Source organism: Scleropages formosus, chromosome 6, assembly GCF_900964775.1.
Source record: "Scleropages formosus chromosome 6, fSclFor1.1, whole genome shotgun sequence".
NCBI classification, from domain to species: domain Eukaryota; kingdom Metazoa; phylum Chordata; class Actinopteri; order Osteoglossiformes; family Osteoglossidae; genus Scleropages; species Scleropages formosus.
The window spans coordinates 11,510,924-11,536,715 of record NC_041811.1 but is presented as its reverse complement, the minus strand read 5'-3'; the positions used below and the strand labels follow the sequence as shown (position 1 = coordinate 11,536,715).

Genomic DNA, 25,792 nt, shown 5'->3' with positions numbered 1-25,792 from the left:
ATTTCCTAAAGCTGTCAAGATGCTGGCATATGTGTCTCAAGGATGTAGCGTCTGTAACAGATTTTAGGCTCATAGCACAGGGTGTTCTCAACTGGGTGTGAAAAAGGCAGCAGCACATTTGAATTCTTTCCAATTAAGAGGTGATATTTCTCTGATAGTTAAAGTTATAAATACAGTAGCACAGCTTAAATGCACCATTGCATTTCTGAGTTTTATTATTAAATAAAAACGTAAAAAGCTGGTTGAAATGAAAATGATGTAAATTAAAACAGCTCCATAGACATCTTTGCACTTTTATGATGGGAAAATTTAAGTATGAGTAGCCTGGAAGCATATGTTTTAAAAAATGCTCCACAGTAGTGCTCAAAATGAGTTTGTGTATACCTGTATATCTGTCTCAGCTGTGATGGACAGGTTTTAAGCTACCTGCCTTCCAGGAAGCACTCAGGCCAGTCACATTCCCCGAAAGAGGGATGATGTGACCTGCTCTGCAGATGTGACCCTGAAGGAATCCTTCAATGTTTCTGTAATGAGATGGAAGTAGTGGATTGTAGTTGTTGGATATAAGAAAGTGGTGTGAGGGGGCAATGCTGGATACATGTGTGGTAATTTTACTGTGTCTCTTTGTGTGTGTATACGTTACTGGGATGAAAGTTGAAGGCTGTAGAGTGCTGCAGTCTCCATCGATGCTTGCCTCCCCCGGCACAATGCTGAGATTCCAGCTGTGTCTTGACTAAGAGGCAGCAGAAAGAATAATGGGATAATAGGAAGAAACTCTGCATCATCAAAGTCAGAAAAAATAAAAAAAATCAGAAAAGAAAAGCATTCCCGAAAAGAAATCGGTTCTCTTAAATAAGCCCAGAAACAAAAATAGCAAGGCTGAGTAATAAGGGGTTGTACCACTCATTGTTAAAGCCAGTAAAGTGTACGGGGACATGGAGGGGCAACAAGAGAAAAAGGGAGGAGCTGTTTTCCGAAAAACATTATTCGGTTGATTGTTTCCTGCTGCTTTTTTAATTTCAGATTTGCAACCCAAAATACGAGGGAGTGGGTGTTGCAGTGCTTAGACCATGTAATTGAAAAGACCCAGGTGTGGATCCTTGCTCCTGCATTAGTATTTTAGAGGAAGGTGCTTACTTTGAATTAAAAAAGTAAATTTTTTTCAGTTGCATGAATGAGCATGTCACTGTAAGTAAATGGGTAAATTTTTGTGAGCTTAATATAGAAACTTTACCCCAGACAAAGGCATAAGATAGATATTGGTAAATAATAATTAGTATAGTATACATCGATGTTTACTCCTCACACAATGGACTTTTAGCCTTTGGTGATCAGAATAGATCAGAAGTTAATCACCAGTTTTTTCTTGTCTTGGCACCCAAACAATGAATGAGTAACCTAAGTGTCATCAAGCCCCAAAAATGGTTTGGGGAGTAGCAGTTTCAGGACATAAGCAAGGAAGAATGTTCTGCTGGACTTCCTGTGAATCAGCTATCAGTGTTCTGTCTACCTCCCTCCTGTGCAGTCAATTCAAAGACAGTCTGCATGGAGTTTATTGAATAGTGCTCATGCGGACAATGGGTTCTTGGTTCAAAAAATGTTTTACTGTGAAAAAAGATGTCAACATTTTTTTTCCAGCGGGAAAAAAACTTTAGCAGTTTAGCTTTAGGATTAAAATGTATTAAAATGGGTTTTTATTTTTTGCAGAATTGTTCTGTATCCGCTAGTAGAATATGAAAACTGTTTCACTTGTGCTTAAATGTAAATATATGTACCCTGAATCAAAGCTCAGAACTTGTGAATCCTGGTGATGACAGTGTATTTACTCAGAAGCTTTTGCTAAAGTACTGCAGCTGCATGCATGTTGCTGCTTTTATTGGTATCCGTCTGTCAAAGTTGCCTAATAATTGTTCCAAATGACCTGATGATGGCAGTTGTGCTACACAGCGTAGGATACCCAATGGATTGAGCGGGCTGTGGAGTGGTTTTATTGGCTCAGTGGTGGGTCGCCATATCTTGCGGCACCCAGCGCTGCTTGCTAACAGAGCTCAAATTGGCTCTTGGAATGTTAGCTTGCAGCAGCGGGCAACAGAGAGTTGGTTTAATAAAAGTGAAACAGGACTACAGCTCCTGTCACACACACACACACACACACACACACACACACACACACACACTGCAAGCTCGAATCTTTCTCTGCTTAAGTCGTTTTTCTCAGGGAGAACAACAATGACCGAGGGCCTTTCAGTTGTACGAAGGATAACAAGTAGAGTTATAAATTAACATGGAAGACGAAGGAACTGTGCAATCTAATTTTTGTTACCATAGTAAAGAGCCCCTGTCTCTCCCACACCACCATTAATCCCCTCCTACCCGGTGCATTTAGGGCATAGAATAAGGAAAATTGTGCCCTAATGAAGATAATGGAGGGGTAATGGGACTAAGGCATTCTTCTCATCATTAACTCAGCACTGAATGGGGACCTTGGTTGCTTTCCCTTTTACGTTCCTAGAAAAAAGGTTTGCAGCATGAAGATCAGCTCAGTTTGAAAGCTTCTAGAGAGAGGGGGAATTGTGAAAAGAAATCAGCAGAAAAAACTCAGAAAAGCATGAAGTGTCGAACAGTTTAGGTAGGAGGTTTAGGGTGAGCAGCTTGTCAGGAGAGGCTACCTTTTAATCCAGAAATTTACTCATGGCGTGGGCTGTGTTCAGAGAATGAGTTCAGTCTGGCAGAAGCAGTTTCTTTAGAAAACCTGCTTCAGCCGATAGTTCTCCATACAAGGCGAGACAAATATTCGGATCGTAAGCATGCAGATTGTGTTCAAGTCATGCTAGTCAACCACTGCGAGGTGGTAGATAAAGTGCTGGTGTTTACATTCTTGTCAGTGTTGAGAGGAGAAGAGGCTGGGGACTCTCTGTGGAAAATCCTGACCTCCAGCACAAGAGGTCACCATGGGAACTGGAAGGAGCCTTGCCTATCAGTGGTCCACAAGCAACCTTGGGCTTGCGCGTCTCCAACTTGGCATGTTCTGCCTTAACTAATCAATCTAGTGTTAACCTTTTTGCTTGGAATTGGCACGTCCTAGAAAGGTGTAATGTAGGGTGAAGCAGATTATAAGAATACCCTTACGCCTCCAAAGATGCTGGTAGAAATTGCATTTTCACGGCACTGCTTTTGAGAAACATATTTGTACAGGCTGAATGCACAGAAATATGCATTGTCTTAGTTTACGCTAAAGTCCAAAGGGAAGGTGAGTTTCCTGTGGAACGTTTTTCCCCTCACTCGGAACATGAAGCACGGACCTTGAAAAAGCTACTGGGCTTCCCTATTGCAAACTGAAGAAGACAGCTGACTTTGCAAGTTCAATATGTTGTAGCCTCTGATTGTAAGATGTGGGTCAGCAGCTTGTTTGGGAGGATCGCTGTAAACCTACTTGAAGTTATCACACAGACCTGGCATTGTGTCTGATTATGGTCACTATGCCTCAGTGTCCATTCAGTATGAACTGTGACCAGTTCTTTTCAGTGAGAATAAACTTGGGAGCAAGCAACACTACAGCTTGATCTTACAAGGAAAACAGTATTTACGGTTTTCATCCTTCAAAATAGAAACTATTTGCATTTTTGGTACTCTTGTTATCTGTGCTTTATAATAGTCCCATATGGCACTGTACTGAAAGCAGCGAACAGTATTGAATGGCCTGAATTTGAAAGAAAGTTATGTGTTTTGTCATAACTTGACACTTCTGAATATAGTGTAAATAAACTTGTCCTATCCATATTTAATGATGAATATTTTTGAGATAGGGGGGTTTGGTGGTGCAGCGGGTTTGCCCAGCACCTGCTCTCTGGCAGGTCTGGGGTTCGAGTCCTGCTTGGGGTGCCCTATGACAGACTAGTGTCCTGTCCTGGGTGTGCCCCCCCCCCCCCCAGCCTTATGCCCTGTGTTGCCGGGTTAGGCTCCGACTCGCCCCGACCCTGTTTGGGACAAGCGGCTTCAGCCTCTGTGTGTATGTATGCATGTATTTTTGAGATGGGGGGGCATGGTGGCTCAGCAGGCTTGGCCGGGTCCTGCTCTCTGGCGGGTCTGAGTCCCACTTGGGGTGCCTTGTGACAGACTGGCATCCCGCCTTGAGTGTTTCCCCTCCCCCTCCAGCCCTACCCCCTCTGTTGCCGGTTTAGGCTCCTGCTCACTGCAACTCCACTCGGGACAGGCGGCTTCAGCCAGTGTGTGTATTTTTGAGATGACATCAAGTTGCTGCAATATGCATACTAATAAACACAGCTGCTTGTACACCACAGAAGAATGAAACATTCCTATACACATACAATAGGAGAATGAAACACCCCGATTTTTACCTGACTGACTAGTTCATTTTGTTCAAACTGACCCAGAACTATTTATGGTTGTCAACAGCATTTTTCTCTGTAATCATGACAGTTTTCTTGTGGGAATTTGCTGAACTGTTACTGCACCATATTTTTATGTATATATTTTGCGAAAGGATTATAGGTATGTGGAAAGCCTGCTGGAAAGAGCAAATGCGTTCCTCGCTTCCTGCCGCTTCAAACTGAATTGATTTAGAAAGAGATCAAAAGGAAGGAATGAAGGGCTGTTAAGATTAATTGTTGCGAGTCTAATTTTAATTTTCTTGTTTCTTTGTAGAACCCCTCTGTATTGCTCAACCTGACTATCGGCAAGCCGGCCCACTTGGTTGTCAGCAGCAACACCAAGATGCCTGTTTCTGTTACTGCTCTGAGTAATGAAAATGTCACCCATATTGTAAGTACTGTTTGCTCCTATTTCTCTTGCTCGCCTCTCTTTTCCCTTCAGTGAAATTATTCGAGCTGGTTCGATTTATTTGCTCAGTGAATCAATTTCCCTATTCTATTTTTATTGTGCCCCACATTCTAAAGCGGAATTTAATAAATGTTTTAATTAAACAATGCCGAGGATTTTGCTGGGAATTTCAGAGAGCGTTAGCACATCCAGACCTCCCGAGTCTTTGGCAGAAGTGTTGCCTGGACAAAACATCAGTAATTAACAAATGATAAAAAAAGACTATATGTATGCTTTTGGCAGAAAAAAATGCCAGAGTGTTTCAGGTGCTAACTCTGATAACAAAGTCTCCCTGTCACTAATGCAGGGGTATATGTGGGGGATCCATAGGTGATGGGGGGGATTAACTGACTAATCAGAAACAACCTAGAGTGCAGAGAGGAGAAGAGGCTGCTGTTGTGTAGCAAGTACCATTGTTAAGTTGTATAAAAGTGAGGTGTTACACATCAGGAATGTAAATTCACTGTGTGCAACAATATTGTGCGATAGGAACACCCAGCCAACCTTTCTTGGGGTAAATTATAACTGCTTCTGTTTTCAGTGAAAACATGATGATGTAGTCATGGTCTAATGAAGCTCAGCTGTAACAGCATGCCCTAATGTGCAATAAAATATGTATGAAGTGACAGAAGTAGTGAGAGCTTGAGTACCTTTGCAAAATGGCATTGAAAGTATCCAGCACTGTTCCTTAGGACTAGGATTTATAGCTTCATTTCCCAGAATATGCTGCAATGTTTAAGCAATGCTTAAGCAATGCAATAACAGCAGTAGTAGAAAATGGTTATTTCTTCCTTCTGCCATGTTATTGCTATTGTTGGTATTATTTATTCATTTGGCAAAGATTCTAATATGGACACAAAAATGGCGTAATAAAATTAGCAAGTAATTTGAAATGTCACGCAAGAACATTACTAACGTTAACAATGTGAGTGAGAATAAGAAATAGTGGATGCATGCTGTTAAGACCTCATGTTTCTGTTTAATTAACTGGTGGGCAATGGAAATTCAGGTGGGACTGTTTTCAATACTTCAGTGTCCAGGAGCGTCTGACAACTTATTGCCTTCCAAAGCTCATTTTATGTTAAAAGCAAAGATCTGGTATTTTAAATGGCATTTAAGGGCATAAGCAACATAAACACCACCTGAAATGCTGTTGCAAGGCTGTGACCTTCAACCTTTCCCTTGATAAGAGCGCAGAGTAATGTCTGTTTCGGGAAAGATGTCAGATATGACCTCCATTCTGAGTGAGATGATGCCTGTGCCAACTCCTCCCTTAGGCCATGACTGATAAATGGTAACACGTGACATACGTTTGCCACACTTGTTTACAATATAATCCTAGTGGCCACACTAAAGGCTCCATTTCTGTAAGGTTTAATGACATCAGCTGCCTTCCAGGGACACCATTCAGTCTACAAAATGAGGCTCAGGGAAGGAAGTTTACCTAAGCCCTTCCCATTCCGACCATTTTCCTTTCCACGTGGTGATATCCTGCGTGCCACCTTGTAACCTTGTTACCCCAGGAGACAAAACCCTTTTATCAACAATTATCCTGCAGACTTCCACTCCCTTACTATTGTTTTTTCATCTGTTCTTTTCAGCTTTCATGTACTTGTCTTCACATTTCAGTTCCTCTAAAACAAACAAGCAAAAGTGACAAGAGGCTGGTTGACTTTCTCCTGAGATGGTAGATTATGAGACATCCAGAGAGAATACATCTGAGGGACTCTTCAAGTTCTGTTTGTTTCTCTACATTTTAGTAGTTGATGTTTTTTAAACTGATATTATTTAGTCACTTAGGTTTATTTTCTATTCGGGCCTTAGAAACATTGAATTTTTACCCATTCATTTGGCTTGATGTTTTATAGTAGCAGTTCAGGATATTCAGTATGCCTTGGTCAAGGGTACATCACCTCATTCCTGGTTGAGACTTGAACCAACAGTCTTCAACCGAGACCCAAAACTGAAAAGCTTAACACAATATTTCCAGTCCTTTCATGGTTTTACTTAGACTTTGCACAGTGTTTCAGGCAAAGCTGCCAAAGAAATGTGCTGCAGCTACACTCCTGGAGAACACCTTTTCTGTTATTGCAACAAGCAGTAATTTATATTATATCATTAAATTTGAATTATACAGTTATATACTTTGAATAAAGGTCCATCCATCAGCTTGCAGGAAAGCTCAAGAGGACCTGATGCAGTGACAGAGAAAATTGGAGGAAAATGGTATTGTAGGTCCAATAAGGAAAACACAGCAAAGATTCGTAAAACTGTCTGTAAGAAAAGGGAACAGGCAACACTATCCGTACCATCATCAGGGAAGAGATTTTCCATTTCTCATCATTCTTTCTGTTGCAGCTTTTAGTCCTTCTTGTGGAAATCTTCATCCTCTATAAAGCTGAAAGACCATTTGTGTTGAACTAATCACACACACACACACACACTGCTTGTCCCGAGCGGCGAACCAGAGCCTAACCCAGCAACACAGGGTACAAGGCTGGAGGGGGAGGGGACACACCCAGGACAGGACACCAGTCCATCACAAGGCACCCCAAGCGGGACTTGAACCCCAGACCCACCGGAGAGGATGCACAGGGCAAACCAACTGTACCACCCCCCCGGGTTGAAATAATGTAATAGTTAAATGGCTATAGTGACAAAAAAGTGCTGAGGAAAGAAAAAGGAAAACAAGAACTATAAATTAAGTCTATATTACCGATGGCAAAACCATGTAATACTGAAGCTTCTAAAAAACACCAAAATATTCAGGACCCCTCCATTCTCCTCCCATGGTGGATTGACCTTTATACTTAAAAACATCAATGGAATATCTTGCAGATGTCGTTCTATAACAGGCTGACACAGTACAGAGAGATTTTTTTCCAGGCTGTTTTTCAAAAAAAAAAAAAAGAAATTCTTGTTGCGCCAAGGTCTCATGTCAATCGAGATAACGCGGTATACAGGGTAACCAAGGTCTCACGGCTAAACTCAAATTATAACCTGACACAGCTGACTTTCTGCCAACAGATTTAACTCATTACACCATAGTATCCGCAGTAGTGCAGAAATAAGGGTAGCGACACAACAATAAATAGTCTTTTTACCCCATTATCTCAGTCTATGATCAAGACTGAGTAAAAGAAAGCGGGGCTGGGACAGGGGATGCCATAAGCTCATAGATGTATATATAGAGTCAGACTACAGCAGGCCACATTGACGCACAAAGTTAAAGTCTAATTTCCGTTTCCCGCTCAGGAAGCGCAGGAAAGCGTTTGGCTCCAGCAGGGTTGCGTGGTGAGACCCGATGGACGCTTCACCATAATAAACCTCCTTTTGAAAAGGTCTGGCTCCAGGAACAAAGACGGGAAAAAATGGAGCTACCACGTTTGGTTGTGCTCGGTGTGAGTGCTGTTTGAATAGCTTTAAAGAGACAGCTTATCTGACTCACTCACCATGAGTTGCCATGAGGATGGACAGAAGGGGAAAAATATGAGCTGTAGGGTCCTGAAATAAAAGCAGGGTGATAAGTGTTAGTTTCCTCATACTTCCACACTTCTCCTTCATCACTCTACAAGGACCCCAAATCCTGTGATCTCAGTGATTCATCATTATCAGGTATACGTCACAGTGTGGCAGGGGCCTGTTTTTGGAGAAGTTAAGCCAGAGCTTCATCGCCGCACTTGTGCAAAGTTTTCCTTTAACATAGTCTTTTCGGAAGTTTTGGATATTCTTGTGGAGAATAAGCTGTTGGGGAAATTAAAAACGCACATTTGGGAATTTTGAAACTGAAAGTTTTTTTACAGGAGGAAAGTAATGCACTTTCAACATGCTACATTTTTTAGAACTAATGTTCCATGTACATTCTTTGCAGATGGGGTATGGTATACTTTGTTTATTTGGCATGTTTGTATGAGTGCCATCATTCATTGGCAGCTGGTGCTACTAAACCACTAATCTCATCTATCCATCTAAGTTTAATAACCACTTGTCCTGAGCCTATCCAAAAATCAAGCTTGACAGGACACTGGTGCATCCCAGGATAGCAATACATTCACACATCAGGGGCATTTTAGAATCACCAGTTTACCTGAACTGTTGAGGAAAACCTATGCAGATGCAGGAGAGGATGCAAGCTCTACACAGATAAAGCAAGGATTGAACCCATGATCTTTCACACCACCCAGGCACCGTGAAGCAGCAGCACTACTTGTTGACTTGCTGTGGCACCATGCTGCTGTAATCTGATGTTGTACATATAGAAACATACAGAATGTGTTCATGTAAAAAAAAAAAAAAAACTATGATTGCTCTACTTCACAGGAGTCCAATATTGAATTGATCTTTGGTGTGGAAAAACCATTGAACAGAAACATCCCCTCAAATGTCAAAGACCTTTTGACCTGGGCCACAGAAAAGTTTGGAGGAGTGACTTCTTTCACTACTGTTAAAGACCAAAAAAACATCCTGTTTACTGGAAGATCAGGTAAGTTATTACTGCAGGGAAAAAACAATTTAAAACTACCACAGATATGACATATATTAAGAGTGATCACAACTGGCACTTTTCAATATTTTAAAAGAATTTTTGCCAAGTTTCAGATAGTAAAGAATACTTGTAATGCATCTTTAGAAGCCACGTTCATTTGACACAGGTTTTTGCATTGTGGCCTTGCTTGAGGATTGTCTTCTACCACAGTTTCTTCTACACATTTCCATTTTTTTTTCCATTAGAAATCTGCTCTTTAAACTGCATGCAGTTTAGAGTGCCCTTGTCGCTGCAATTCTGCTCCATGGGCAGTTCAGTAGGTGAGAAGGAATTGCACATAATCAATATTCCTGATGTTGCTAATATTAGGTAAGAGGTTTTTAACACCCACTGTCTTTGATATTGAATAGTTATAAGTACAGCCTGCTTAGTAGTTCAGTTAAAATGTTCTGCTGTTATTTTTTCAGGCATGTTTTGTTTCATGCGGTCTCTGAAAAGGAAATAATGTTGTACTTGAGAGTTCCAAAGAATACCAGATTGGTAGTAAATAAGACAGAGAAGAGTCACTTCACAATAAAAGTAAGTGTTTATAGAAAAAGTAAGATTTATTTTGATATTTCTTTTAAATTGTTACCTTACTTTGCAAACATATGGGATTTAACCAAGAACATGATGTTCTATGGTACTGCAGGACATTACGATGTAGACTAATGCATAAATAATTTAAACTAATTATTGCTCCTACAGTCCAACGGCCAGATATTCTTGGAAGGAATTAATCATACTGCTTGGGTGAACATCTCAGACAGTGCCGAAGTTACACAGCAGACGGCGCTTAAGGCTTTCGAATTTAATGCCTTCACCACCTACTCAGAGATTAGATCAAGTGTCTTGGGAATAAGGGTGGACGTTGGTCGAAAATCTGATCATTCAGGTAAAGCTGCATCGATTTGTACCTTGTCCAAACAGAGGGCTTTTGAATGGAAATGACATAAGGTTGTCTGGATTTTTTTGGGTGTTTCCCGTCAATATTACCCACTTACACTGCACCATTTTAAACTTATTTTAAAGGTTTCCAAAGAACAGAAAACTGACTAATGATGTATGTTCTCTTGTGCCAAGGAATTTGATCAATCAGTTAAATTATGTCGTACTGCTGCATGTAAAATGGAGACAGATGGGGAGCAGCAGTAACATAGCTGGAGTTCAGTAAACTAGTGAGACCTTCTTTTGTGTTAATAAGAGTTTAAAATGGTAACTTCCAGAGGAATATCATCTTTTTACTTGATTGCATTAGAACACACACATCTGTATTATACTGTCCCTACTTTAGAAACTCAAGCTAATCTGAGAAATCAGTAAAATAGCTGACCTGGCTAAATTGCATGCAAAAAATTAAAAACTATCATTTCATTGACTTTTGTTCAAAGGACTCTTATTTTATTCTTTCTGTATGCACAGTTCAAGAACAGACACCTTTTTCCCTGCATAGTACAAACACTGTCTTTCTCTCTGTACAGTTCAGGTAAAAGCTCCCAGCTTTTTTTCCCCCCACACAGCATAATGAGCTCCGCTTGCTCTCTGTTGCCAGTAGATTGGAGGCCCACCCCTCTTCCACCCACCTCTTCACCGGACTCAGAACAGATTCCGCTGCTGATGCAGCTCTACACCTCTCCAGATTACAGTAACCCCATAGAGCCCACGACCCGGGTTCACAGCGACAAGTGGATTTATGCTGAGGTATGGTCTCCTCATCATTGCACATGTGTGTTGAAAACCAAAGAGAGAAACTCAAGAAAATAAACATTGGGTTTAAAGTGGATATTTGTCTTCTGTAGTGGTTCCACCATAAGTAGAAGAAAACCAGTTGTGTTCTTTTGTAGCTGACATTTGTATGATAAGTTACTGTGACTGTGTTGTTGTGTTTTTCCTAAAACAGCTAAAGTACAAAAGGTTTAACAGCAGCACCACTCTTGAGGCTTAAACAACATAAAACTTACCTATGGGTTCCAAGTTTATACATTTATCATCTGTGTCAGCTAAAGGAGTCAAATATTTACTGAAGCAATTCCCCATCAGAGTAAGCAAAACAAAGTTTTCTGTGCCTCTACAGATTTCCAACAAACCTAAGGGGGAGATCATCCTCAGCGTCACCGTGAGCAAGTGTTCAATAAAGTCCAGGACCTCGTGCAGTGCAGAGAGGAACCTGCCCTTCACCACAGAGCACTGCACCCTGGCACACTGCAACAAGACCACCCGGATCAGCTTCTCTCTCCAGCAGTTGGAGGAGTTGAGCTCCACCAGCTGGACTGTGGAGTGCTTCGTCAAACTCTGCGCCTTGCAGGTTTGGGTTCATCACTCTTTCAGGCTCTAAGTGATTGTTTGGGCTGAAATGGACGATGAGGTGAGGTAGTTATCAAACTAAATCTGATAAACCAAATTTTTGTCTTCTGGTTTTCATTCAAACCATTACACTGACTTTAGCAAATCAGAGGTAAATCATAAGTTTTGTTGACAACAGCTTCTTGCCGAAATAAAGCCCTGAAATACTACAGAAAAATCAAATGTGGAGCATACAGAAATGTCAATATGATCTATGAACCTCTCTGAAATGTATTTAAAATTTCAGACTGTGACTCAAAATAATAATTCTGTACTATTAACAATGACCATTTTTAAAATGATACTCTCATGTGTTCTGTATATGTATACGTACAGTATATGTGTTTGTGTGTGTGCATTTTTACATCCCATTTTTTACATTAAAATATTTTTACCCCTCTTCTCAGACAATAAGGGTGGTTCACAATGTGAACTGAACCAGGCCTTATCGGAGCTCTTGCAAGGCCTGACAAACACAAATCAGTTTACGTTTTTACGTTTATAAGGCAACAGTGAAACGGGAACAAAGACAAAATGAACAAAGTTAACAAAAATCTGTGTTTTGAATAAATATTTCTTTCATCTTCCAGAGTCGTCATCCTCTTCCATGTGTGGATGCCGGTGTGGTGAGGAAAAATCTGGAGACATTTCAGTCATCATTACCTCCACCAAGTAAGTTCACTGAGTCTTAGTTAAGTTTCAGCTCTCATTTATGCTATTCGGTCTGTTTTTGTATTTCTCTCGAAACAAGAAAGCCTCAGAGTTATTTATCGTTACATTCTCAACAGGCAATTCTGCCAAAATCTTAAAAAGCTGATAAAAAATAATGTATTGAAAACAGGTTCTGAAACTGCCGTTCATCTTAGAACCATATTTGGAAGACTGTATGTTAGAGATTATGTTTTCTCCTTTTTACTCATGTGTCCAAGAAAATGAAACAGCACAAACTTAAAAAAATTAAAATCCTCTGTCCCAAACTCCAAAGAATGCACTCATGCCCTTGGTTTGGTGGTGTACAGAAACGGCAGCCTGTCGCCATGGCGACAAGCACAAAGTAATCTAGAGGGGTTGAAGGGTGGTGGCACGCGTAAAGCCGGATCTTCACCTTAGGAAGCTTCTGCTGTTTGACCTTGTGGCCACAATCAGAGTTAACGAGCCAGGGGGAGTTGTTTTGTCCTGCGGCCAGACAAACAGCATTCCGAACATAGCCGCTTGTGTCACAGCGCTGCGTAAATGGTGTAGGTCTTCAAAGAATAGATTGACTCCCAGCAGCCGGGGTGGACCAAAGTCATGCGTGACTTTTTCATTGACAGCTGAGGGCCACCCACAAGCGAAGTCAGTTATTTTTGACTTGTCACAATAAAAACAAAGAAATTAACACTCCTCTGGCCAGACCAGCAAGTTATTTTATCCTGTTCCCTGTGTTATTTTAACCTGGTAAACTGGTTTGAACATTGGCTCTTTCAGCAAATAAACAGGTGTAGCTGTCACGTCTGTTGTTGTCTGGTTTACGTTTCCTCCGTTTTCATGTCCTGGAAAGGTTGTGTGACTTGAGGGACAATGGGGGTGACGGGGGTGAGGACTGGAGCCAGTGAGGAAGCCAAACGCTTCCTGTCATAAAAAAAGCATGCAGCTTCTAGCTGACCTTAAAAGCCTCTTTGGTATAGATGCCAAGCCACATCACTGACCTGAGCCAAGTTTTTCATTTTTCTTGGTTGCATACGGGGCCTTCTATTCACAATTATTCAACTTCAATCCTGAGTGATGCTCTTCAGGGACCAGTAAGTCTTGGAGAGATGTGCTTGATAATTATGTGGATAGGAGTATGGAATCTTTGGCCTTCTAGGTGTCTAAAATTTTTATATTTGTTTCCATACTCCCTCCATTCTGGGGTAATTCCCCAATATTGCACTTTTCTTGTGGATTTGCCCCAGCAAAACCCCCAAAGCTCCTCTCACATCTCCTTCTATATTTGTTAGCTTTTTTTGAACACATCACAACAAAACAAAAATGAACAAAACAACTAAATATATTTTGGTGATTTTGCTGATTTGGGGAATAGCTTTGGGGATAGAATACGCATTGATTTTGTTTGAGAGTTCAAAACGCACTGTGAGAATATAGGACATTTCTTCTAAAATGCAGTATCTTGTACTAAGAGACTTCATGGCTGACACCGTCAGCTGTCCTTGCAATGTTAGCTTTCAGAACAGAACAAAAGACTTAACTGAAAAGCCACTGCAAATATTTCATTATACCAAAGTCCCAACATAATTTAACTATTCTGTTTGCTCTTGTATAAATAGAATAATGGAATAAATTAAATCATTTGGAATGTAGTTCATTTGCAAAATAAACTCATGGCTCAAAGAATGACATGGTACCATTAATCATTGGGGTAAAACCAAGACCTTCAAGGTAATTTCTTCTTTGGATGAAGTGAAGAGCTTCCTCAGATTACCCTGCAGTCTGCAGTCGACTGAAGGTTATATGGAAACGATTTCTGGGGGCTGATCACCTAGAAGAGAGCTGATTGATTGATTGTCATTAGGCAGGAAGGCTCTTGAGTCTTGTTTAAGAGCTTCTTGGCTGAAATGCTTATGTGTCAGAAGACAGATTGGACTGTACAAAACGTAGCAGAAGCAAACTCAAATCCATTGCAACTCTTCATATCTTTACTCTTCATCTGTTTACACACTGGCTGCTTTAAGTCAAGGATAGTCTGGCCTCCTTGATTCTTAACTGTCTGCTGCTTCTTTAAACTCCTGGGGTGCAGCTGCTTCTATATTTTATTAGTTTTTAGATATTAGTTTCACTTATATCATTGTATGATACTTTTTGTTTTATCAGGTCTTTCACTATAACTGCTTTTTTTAAGGAGAACATCCATAAACATCTGAATGTTCCTTTAGTACCATCCAAATAAGTCTTCATTCTTTTTTCGCATAACACATTCTATGAGAAAAGAGACAAGAGAAATGTTTAGTTGGTTTTATTCAGTGATAGCTATTTAATTATGATATACTGTGTTTTGGTGTAGAAATAACTTGTGGCACAGCAGCCTGTCACCACACTGAAACAATTAATTAGATCAAATTAACACTACACTGTTATGTGGGCATTAGAATTTAGGAATACTAGTATATTTGTTACGGATGCACTAATTCGAAAGATAGACTATGGAACAGAACTGTGGAAAAAAAATCACCAGTTAATAGGGCTTTTTTGTTCTTCTTTCACTCAATGTCTTTTAGGGCAGTGTATTGATTTCAGCCTTTCAGCTGTCCTGGGAGTTGCCTTTGGAGGATTTCTGATTGGGGTTTTTCTGGTGGGCTTGCTGTGGTTCACAAAGATTCGCACAGGTGAGTTGCAAGTTTTGGGTCACACGAGATGCATGGTGGGATCTTCGTTTTGAAGAATCTAGGCTCTGTGCCATGTGAAACATATAGTATTGTATATAGACAAGTGATAGTATGTTTTAACATGATTTAGTGTCACATTCCTCATAGAATACTATGAATACTTCATAACACTTTTGCACATGTTGATTAATTTTTGGCATTATAACTTTTATTTATATATACTCTTATTACTTTAATGCTTATTTTGCAAAGGTGTAGATGTTGTACAAAATATATCTCTGACACAGGCTATGTAGCTGAACAAGTGTAATTATATATAACATGAAATCAAGACAAGCTTTTTTGGCAGAGCTTCTGCTCTTGCCATAGTGAGCACATTGTGATAACAGTTTGTGTTTTCTAGGCTACCCCTCTGGACTGGATATAAGTTCAGCTGCAGCACATTTATCAGGTAAAAGACAACTTGATCTTATTGACCGTTTCATGTAGAAGCTCTAGACTGATGATTCAGTAGCCAGACCCAACTGCTAAGTGACCACCCTGACCACCCAACTGCTAAGTGAAGCTTTATGTGTTGCTGTATAGGTCTATGTAATAGTATGCAGTAAAGGGACATTTGCAGGTCTTGTTAAGAGTTGACAAGATCTGAATGATGTGCTCACTAATAGAGGTCCTGAGCCACTGCTTCCCTCCTTTGGCCCACTGGGTTCTCATAACGATGGAGAATGTTAACTGAGCAGAGCTTAAAATGGCTTTAGTTCCTTACTCATGGCTGTCTTCTTCCTTCTCTTTCTCTCTAAGGATGTCCGTGCTCTCTGTCCAAGCGCGAGCCAGTATCTGGCAATCCCTCACCCTCGGAGAACAGCAGCGCCAATGGCAGCATAGACAGTACCCAGAGCACGCCCACCAGTAGTATGGCATAGAAGGAGGTGGTAACTTGGCTGCTGAAACCAGCAGCAGCACATCTTTCTGCAAAGACACGCACACACACTTTTTCTTGTCTTTGGCCCAACCGCTGGGGAATCGTAGCTGTGGTTGGTTAGTGTGGGGACCTGCAGTCATGATCCATCCTCTTCAGTCATCTGCCAGACCTTCAAGCGAATCCAGACACGGGAAGTCAATAGAAAAACTTTGCTTCCAGCGACAGGAAAAACAAAGCATATCCCCTAAGAACTAACAGGAAATTCATTACATTCTTTTCAGGCTGTTTTGCTACTCCAATAAACTCTCAAAGAGTCTTTCAGGAAAAAATTAAAGAAAAATATTAGCATGTTTTGCCCTGTGGTGACATCAGTAACTACGGGTAATATTATGACAAATTTTCTGAAATAATCTCAAGACATGAAATTGTTAAAATTCATAATGGAGTATAATTGTAGTAACTGTTGCCTGAATGTTTGTAAAAGTAGAGATGAATTTTTTTCAATCCACAGATTTACGTTAACTGCTTCATTTCATATACATAGAGGGGTTTGTCTTATTAGGTTGAAGACCATTTTGGAAAAGACTACCTCTTTTCTACTTTCTGACAATCTACATGCTTTAGTGCTCTGAAATTGTGACTTAGGCTGGTAAGTCTGTTTTCCGTTTAAATTAGGTTCATTCTGCTTCATAGCCATAAAAATTATGCAAACTTTCTGGTCTTTAGGCACAAATTGCTAGTTTAAAGAGAAAGAAAGTTTAAGTCAATCTTAATTAGTATAATGGCAGGTGCAGTGGCTCACAACATTTGCAAAACTCAGAAACAAACATTTCAAAAGCAAAAAAATGAATTGAAAACATTTATGTGCCTTGTATAAACAAGTGTAATATTGTTGCTGGGTTAGTTTTGGTATAAAGCCAGTGTTTAACCTGAACTGGAAGTAGAAATGAATCATCCCAGTCCCTGTGTTCACTTGTCATTGACTTTCTGTTTTTGTCCTGAAACACATTCCAGCACATAGCAAATGAACACATTTTTTGTTTTTTTACTGTATGTTTGCTCTTTGAGGTTCATACTGTCTTCATGAGTTTGTGGAACAAAAAACCTCTCAGGAGAGGCACAGAGATGTTATGCACTGTTAATTATTGTTTGGATTTATTTCATCAGATTATGTTGGATTTAGGTTGCCATAATATATGAAATATGTTTTGCTTATTCGGATTTTTTAGTATTCAGATGAGGTAGCCTTGTGTACTGTAATTTTTATAAAAATATTTTATTTCAGCTGGCACTGTACAGTGAACGAATCACAAATTTATTTAAAGTAGTATTGGTAAATGCAAGTTATATGTGAAACATTTTTTTTCTCTTGGTGGAATTTCAGTATCTATTTTTCTTTGTGCATGAGTGTATGTGTGTTTTGTGTGTGTGCGTAGAAAGTGGGAAGACATCTTGTGGGAACACAAGGTTTGAGAAAGTGGAGAAAGTTTGCAAAAAGCCACTACTGTATTTGTGCAATACTTTGAAGTATACATTTATGTATTTCCACATATATTTTGCAGAGAAATATTTTGTAATTTCATTGCTGTTTTAGTAACGTGCCATAAGTGATATATTGAAATAACTTCCTGCCTAATTGTTTGGCTTTGTAGATAAATCCTAAATATCATGCACAGAGTCCTTTAAATACTATACACATATCTTTAGGTCTCTGGTCATGGAGTTGGAGCTACCATTACAGTTGAAATTCCTCTCTTACTGCTTGTGCAGCAGCACAAACCTGAGCCCAAATTACACAAGTACTCTGACAGTTAAAGGAGTATTATAAAATGTTCTTTAGCTCCATTGTTGCACTTTTAAATTGTTCAGAAAATACGGATGCATTTTTTTGAGCTTATTTCGAGTGTCAACATAAATACTGTATATTTTTGGGTAAAAAGTAAGAGAAAGTGCTTGAAATGTACAGTCTTTAACTTTTGTTATGCTTAGTCCATGTTTTTTATAATCAGTGGAAAGCCTGGACACTGTTAGCTTGAGTCCCAGTTCTGGTGGCTGTCCCTCAACTGCTCCATACAGAGGGCAAAGGAAAGTGTGCGGCACGGAGAGGTCAAGAATCTCTCGAGAGTTTTTGTGGCCATGAGGGAGAGGCCCAACTCAGGACGACACAATCGCATTGGCATGGACTTTCTTTGGGCAAACCTATGGGGGACAGGGAATCACGCAGGCTGTCAGTCAATCCTTCGCTTGTCACTGCAAATCCCTTCCAAACCCTGTTCAAGTACTTCCCCCAAAGAGGTACCGCAGCACCGGGCAAAACAGCGGCGGCACACGAAAGTGCGCCTTCCACCTCTCTGCGTGGCAAACATCTTCCCACGAGGAGAAGGCGGATGAAGAAGCTCTTCTGTGTCTTCCTTTTGACTGAACTGCTCAATTCACACTGTCAAATAAAGACCTGCAGTCCTCACACTGCTGCAACTGAGCTGCAGTTTAGAAACACAGTAAAAATTGTGCCATGCATAAAATATATGAGTATGGATGAAAAATATTTTTTGAAAATATGTTCGGGTATTTGCACGAACTGGAGAAAAATGTCTCTCTAAAAAACAAAACCCTGTCCTGAAGCGCCATCGTTTGCATTGTTTCAAGTTTTCTTTTAATCAGACACTTGGCGTTTCAAAACACGTTTTGCAACCCGCCCCCTTCTCTTAACACCGCCGTGCCGTGATTGCTGCAAACAGCTCTGGGAAGGCCTGAGATCGATCACTCAGTCATTCACTGAACACTCATTACACACTGCTGTCAACCTGCTGTATATCTTCACAAAATTACACCACCGCATATTATCCGGAGCCGGGAATTGCCTAACCTTATCTGTGGGAGATATGACACACTCACTGTCAGCTCCTAACTCTTCATATCAGTTACCATGGTGTTTTTGTTAAGCGATTCAATTCTTTAAATGTGCCTTCTGCAAAGCTCTACCTTCTTCTTTATGACTGAAGTCATCCCTTTGTAGTATACATTTGTATTGTATATCAACAGATACAAATAAAAAAAAATAAACTGCTAAAATTTGATCACCTGTCACATTCATTATTGTGGAAATGTGCACATAGATTATTTTTTTCTCACAGTATGAATAATTACAATATGTTATTTCTCTAAGTCCTGCGCTGTTGAATCCAATTACTTGACAGCACCCACTCTGTGGTGGGAACCTTCCCACGCCGCTCGAAAAGGGGTCGTGAACAGAGTCGCTCGCTCTGTATGTTAACGCGTCACGGCCACCCAGGGACGAGCAGGCGAGGCGGAAAAATAATTTAACAGTTAGCAGCATTTCATACAAACAAGCGTTATCCCCACTGATTCAAAGCGCGTTGCCAAAAGACAGAAGGCAAGCGTGCCGCTGCGTTCATGAGGAGCACATTTACTGGCAGCTCGCAACGCGGCCTTGATGCTGAACTCCGCACGGCATACCAACTACGGTATTGTTACACAGTGCAACTGAAACGCCGATACTTACAGATATTTATCAGCGGCAGCCTCGTATTAGGAGTCAAAGTTAGCTAAGTGCAGCTTGCTACAAAACAATACTTTATATCATTTAAATGAAAATAATTATAAAGGAAAAATACATAATAACCACCTTAGCTGTGGCACAAGATGTAATTTGGCACCGAAACAGACACAGATGCACTAATCATAGCTTGCACTTCATATGATGATCATGAAATCACATGCTCACTATGGTCTCTAATTATTTTTATTAACCTTTATTTAGCTGGCCATTCTGCCCAGGGTAACGTACATTGTCAGATAATCGGCTTTTCAATGGTTTTACCATTCATACACAAGGGTGATTTTACCGTGTCAGTGCAGAGGGAGTGCCTCGATCAAGTGTACTATAACAGGAATTGCTATTCAAACCTGGGATCTACATTTCTTAATTATCCTGACATATCCAAAGCAATTTACAATAACCTACTCACAATGATTCACTTATTTATAAAAAAAACATCTTACTGTCTCTCTGTCTTCTCTTGCTTTTCACATCCTGTCTTCATTGATTTTAATATGCTGTGTGAATAAAGCACTAAATCACAGCATTGTAATGTAATTTATTTGGTTCAAAGACATTTTTGATGTGTGTAAGTGTCCTGCCATAAACTGTCGTCCTGTGCAGAGTGTGATTTACACTATACCGTGCGTATCCTGTGGTTGGGTCTGGAATTCTGTGACCCTGTTCAGATAAGAGGTTTACGAAAATGAATGCATAAGCAAATGAATGTTCATTTTTTTTAAATTTGCATCAGCTTGATGACATTTTTACCCATTTCTCCGGCTCAGCGGTACATATCCAGTGGCACCAAGGAATACTGCTGCAACCAGCTCCTTTTTGAACACTACACCTTCCTCCATATGTTTCATTCTTGAAAAATTAAACAGAAAAAAACAAGGATTTTTTTTTTTTTTTTTGCCCAAAACCATCACAATTACATCTATCTTGACTGCCACTCTGTGGCTACCTCCATGTACTACAGTATGTTGGTCTGGAGCTTTGAAAAGGAAAGTCCCTGTCATGTGTAATGGATTTGCAAATTGGGCGAAAAGCACGGGCGTCCATGCAGCTGGAGTTCAACTCTCGCGTGTTCCTCAGAGGCTGAAATAAAGGGCACGCTTTGACTGAAATGCCGTACATCATCTGTTTTTTTTTTTTCCTTCCTCGTGTTCACACATAGCTTTAAACCTATGCATAAAATAGACAAATATCCGTTAAAAATAAACAAATGCATCAGACCTATTGCCAGGCGAAGCGATGCTTCACAAAGCACTAAACTCTCTCAGCTGCATGTTTCATGGGTAGATGATTTGATTTTGAGACAAGTGAAGCATTTCCCTGCATCCAAACGCTTCATTAAAGTCAAATCGCTCAATCATTAATTAAGCCACTAACCAAAATAATTTGGCGCTCCCTGAAATCCCGCACCGAAGTCCCGAACATCTACAAAGGGACCCCAACTTGACATCAACAAAAGAGTTATTCTTTGACCCACTCAGCTGTGAATATCGTTGTTTCCATTTCCTATTGCATTCAGTTTTTTTTCCCAGCTCTGAAAATATCAGAAGTAAAATTTGCTGTCTAAATCTCACCCATGGGGTGTGTGTAAGTATGCTGTACACTTGGTCTTTTCTGCAGTTATGTAAGAATGCATACAGAGCGATCTACAGAACCAGCCACTGACTTGTGATGAAGGGCTTTTGTTTGCGAGTGCGAGGTTCAAGTGGAGATTCACGAAGCGTGACAGCTGTTTCAAAGGTCAGAAATAATTTTTCTGCAGTGCGCACCTTCTGTTACATTGCCCACATCTCAGGAAGGCACACATCGGGACATTCTGCATTTATTCTGATAGATGGCTGCCACCGCGTGAAAAAAAGGACAACCTAGGTGACCTTGGCTTGTAACTCTGCATGCGTCTGCAGAAGGAGCCTGTCTGCTGCGCGTGTGTTCGAGAGGAACGTGGATCCAGCAGATCTGTGCAGTGACAGCGCAGGTGCCTTGGCTTTTCTGAGGCTCCTGTGGAGCATGAGTGCTCGTGACAAGAGAGCCCACGGGAAATGTCACAGAGGCCCATTTTTTCCCCTTTGCTGGGTGCCTCCGCAGAGATTATTCCCCATGCACCGAGTGATTAAATTAGGGTGGAATAGTTACCCAAAATCAGCATTGGAACTAAGAACATATGACATTGCTTTTGGGATCCATGAACAATACTGAGGGCAGAAAAAAGCAGACTCTAGTAAGAAGAGGTTATTTTGATTCGGGAAAGTTTACCGACTGGATATTTATCAGGCACTTAAGCACATGCGAAACCAGGAGTGTGTGGAAGCAAGTCAATTTTGTTTGTTTGCTTTAACGCCATTGAGTACAATTCCTCATTTTTTGGTTCCCAGATACCTAACAAGTTTTCATGCCCCTGCACTCAGAGTCTACTATATAGATTACGTTACGCCACACAATGGCAACTGAAAAAAAGGTTACAGTGAAGGTTAGCAAAGGACAAATCAAAGTTCAAGCTGTAAGCAGCTTAATATAAAAAAATTAACATTGTAAGCCTAGTTGGATGAAAGCATTAGTTGAATAATTAATAAAAAAAATCAAAAATGGTCTTCATGCAGTCTTCAAGTCTGCGTAAAATCTGCATTTTCATTATGTTACAAGAATCAAGGAGCAATTATAAATAATTCAATTTAGGTAGTAAACTATATTAAATATTGCAAATCATATTAGTAAGCTAAATTATTTTTTCTGATGACTGAATGTTACACCCTGTTTAATAACAAAACAATAATGTCTCAAATAATTATAAAATGCTATGCTCCTGTGCACTGAAGATTTGGGTTACAAATTTTTGAGCACAAAAATTGTTTTCTGTTTATTTTTAATTGAATTTTTTTAATTTGTCTTTTTTCAAAAATTTGTTAGTTGTGGAACACACATCACTTGCATTGCAATGTCCAGTCATTAGTTGGCAGCAAAGAGCAACCGTATTATGGTCAATTCAGTGTCTGTGGTTGAGAACAAGATGACAAAGGTTGCATTTGTTTATGGAATAAATCAGTCAGCAATCAGTATTAAATAGGAATTAGTGTAGATGACATTTTTATTTTCTGTCAATATTTATTGGCTTAACAACAGAACAGAATTTGATCACTACAGCACAGAGATCGGATCAGTATACTGAGAAAATGCAAATGCATACAAGTAAATCATACAACTCAAAGGCAAAAGGTTATAGTATTTAGCGGGGTTGGTCATACCTTAAGAAGATGCCTAATCCAGAGGTCATTCAAGGTATTTTACTGGTCAATAATGAGCTTTCTAATGGAAGAAAGTTTCTCCCTTGACTATTTGTAGAGGAAACTTGTACACACTTCCATGGTAAAGCTGAAAGAGTAATCAACCCAAGTTTAATATCTTCAAAAACTGAATTTGAGTTGTGGTTTAACATGAATATAAAGCAGGAGAATTCAAAATTTTAAATAATGATCTTTTGAACAGTTGAATATATGTCTCTCCAATAAGCTTTTATCATAAGAATCTCAGAAGAAACATGTTGAATTGCCTGGAGCAGCTCCACATCTACAACACAGCTGAGGTGTTCCTGGAAATATCCAATGAAGATGTACTGGGATAAGCGAAATCCTGTGAATGGACTTGAAGCAAACAGGATTAAATGGCAGTACCTCTATTAAAGCTAAGGAAAGAAAAGCAAACTTGACCAACCCAGCCTCTTTTATGTTTTAAATGCTCCATTGAGCAGATATTGGATTCTTTTAGAAACTCTTTTCTGTCTTTTCAAGAATGCTAAAATCCTTTTAATCTTAATTGCACTGACGTTCCAGGTGGTGAATTTAAGTGGAAACTCATGTAGTTTTACCATAAAATAGTGATGTAATGGTGTAGTACAGTCTGCCATACTAAAATCACAAACAGAAACGAGTAACAGGGGAGTAGAAAGCAGAAAGGAGAGAAAGCAATTTCAAACACAAGAAAAAAAAAGCAAGATAATGAAGAAAAACCAAAAAAGCTTCCCCCAACAAACTTATTCATCACCCTATGATTCACAGGTAAATCCCAATCCCTTCCAATCCCTTTCAATCCCCTCCAATCCCCTACTACTTCCTATCATATCCAGCTGCAACATCATGCCAGAAACTCTTATAAATACAATAAAAAGTAAAAGTAGAACCCACCAAATAAGTTAAAAAAAACACACACACAAAAACAAAAGCGCTTCAAGAACGAAAATAGATAAAATTACACAATTTTTACATAAAAATGTATTAGATACAATTAAATACAATACAATATTATAGTAATACAATTAAAATGATGTATCTAAGAAGCAAATGCCATAATTTTAATGTTTTTACTCAACACAGAATTCTACAGTAACAGTTCACATCATAGAGGGAAAGTTAGCAAATCATGTAGCACGGCATCTCACAACAAAAATACACATGAATTGACCTGACTGGCTAAAAAACTTAGAAAATATCAGTCTGGGGGATTAACGAAAATAATAGAAAATGAATTAAAATAATTGAAAATGAGCAGCAGAATAAGTGACCAAAAGTGCACTGCTTGCCCTATTTTCTGCTGCTTTCCACAAAATAAATAAATTTTAAAAATTAAATGAATAAGAAAGATCTAAGCATAATAAGCTGGAGCACAATAAATGAATAGGAAAGATCTAAGCATTAGTCAATAGAAACTACAATCTTCCCCCTAACTAATTTTTTATTATCAAAGTGCTGTTGAAAAAAAAGAAAAAAAACTTAAGAGAAAATGTCCCAACGGTAGGGTTTCATCATGTCACGCTTTGCCTCGAAAAAAGGGAACGCCGATTGGAACTGCAGATAAGGTGGACTTGAGCGTGAATTATGGCTAAAATGGAAATCCCTCTTTCATCTTTGACTTTGTGTCTCTGTGCGTTTAGAGACCTACAGATGGGGACTGGGGGGTACGAGCGTGGGGGTGTTGACAGTCGCAAAAGAACAAAAGCACAGACAGTGGGAGGCTCAAAATAATTTTGGGAAAAAGGGCCCGAGTGGCCAAATAAAGTTACGAGTCACTGCTACTTCAAATAGAAAAACTTGCTTTTTGACAAAATTTGTATGAACGCCAACTGCCAAAGAAAGGAATAAATAAACAAAATAAAAAGCAAGTTCGCTATGGGCCTAGTATATGCGACAAATCCAGCCTGTGATGGGATCAACACGGGTCATGAACATCCTCAGTTGCTGGAGAGTGGAAACATGGGAACTTCTCAAGGTGTGGAAATACAAGCAAGCTCCTCCGCTTTGATTGTTCATGACGCTTGGCAATGTCTGCTCCTGAGTCCAGCGAAGCAAAGAGAACGGTCTCTAAACTGCTGAGCCGTGGAGAAATGCGACATAATCGGACATTAATAGCCCTTCATGAGATCATGACGAATGGGTGTGTTCAGAACCTCCATAACACTTTGTTCCAGCAGTTTGGATCCAAGTCTGGACTGATTCTGAAATGAAACAAGAAAACTGCCGACAGCATGGGGCTCATCGCGTTTTTCCATTGCATTGCAAGAAGAATAATGAAAAATGAAACAAGAATTTTGACCGTTTATCTGCATTGTTATACATAATGACAGTATAGTGTGGTCATCACGAACCTACATACAGTACACACATGCTGTAGCATAGGACGGTTGATGGGATACAGTGTTACAGGAAGTTCTGGACTTTCCTGTAATAGCTGCACCCCAATTTTCCAAATGTTAGTTCCATGATGCGTACACAGCTCTGTGAGGTTTCTGCCTCTGACCAGCCAGAATGAATTAAGATTGACCCCAGGCCAACCAGTTCAATGGAAGTACCTTAATTCTTGGTCCAAATTATGATGGCATCTGCTCTGCAAATCCCCGTGTACAGTGTTTCATCCCTCATCAAACCTTTGCGGCTGCTAAGTGTTGAGTTTGATCTCCTAAACCATTCCCATGGCTCCCCTCCACCCCTCCTCTTGAGTGGTTTTGGTGGTTGCTCACATCAGACTCAAGAGTCCTGTGGTTGCCCACATCATATTCTAGAGTCTGGTTACATCTTGCAGGATGATCATGAGAAAAGCACCACAGTCTCTCTAAGATATGATCCGACCCTACACTGCATGAAGATCACTGTGCCCCTCCACATTTGATTGTCTTGTTTGTCCCATTGGCAGTGGCTCTGAACCCAACATATTGTTTTTTGGCACTTGCTCACTCTGGT

The 25,792-nt window shown here is 39.9% G+C and overlaps 1 protein-coding gene across 2 annotated transcripts in view; it reads left to right on the top strand.

Annotated features, from left to right (window-relative positions):
- The window catches only part of eng (endoglin), a 30,550-nt gene extending 11,487 nt beyond the window's left edge, over nucleotides 1-19,063 (top strand). The window contains exons 4-14 of one of the 2 annotated variants that reach the window (XM_018740338.2): nucleotides 4,666-4,782; nucleotides 9,160-9,322; nucleotides 9,571-9,694; nucleotides 9,793-9,904; nucleotides 10,073-10,259; nucleotides 10,917-11,065; nucleotides 11,439-11,669; nucleotides 12,298-12,379; nucleotides 14,962-15,069; nucleotides 15,473-15,520; nucleotides 15,871-19,063. In XM_018740338.2, coding sequence (XP_018595854.1) covers nucleotides 4,666-4,782; nucleotides 9,160-9,322; nucleotides 9,571-9,694; nucleotides 9,793-9,904; nucleotides 10,073-10,259; nucleotides 10,917-11,065; nucleotides 11,439-11,669; nucleotides 12,298-12,379; nucleotides 14,962-15,069; nucleotides 15,473-15,520; nucleotides 15,871-15,992 — 1,443 coding nt within the window. In that variant the 3' untranslated portion in view covers nucleotides 15,993-19,063. The remainder of the gene's footprint in view (nucleotides 1-4,665; nucleotides 4,783-9,159; nucleotides 9,323-9,570; nucleotides 9,695-9,792; nucleotides 9,905-10,072; nucleotides 10,260-10,916; nucleotides 11,066-11,438; nucleotides 11,670-12,297; nucleotides 12,380-14,961; nucleotides 15,070-15,472; nucleotides 15,521-15,870) is intronic. The other variant, XM_018740339.2, reaches the window with a different exon arrangement.
- Nucleotides 19,064-25,792: the final 6,729 nt, after the last annotated feature.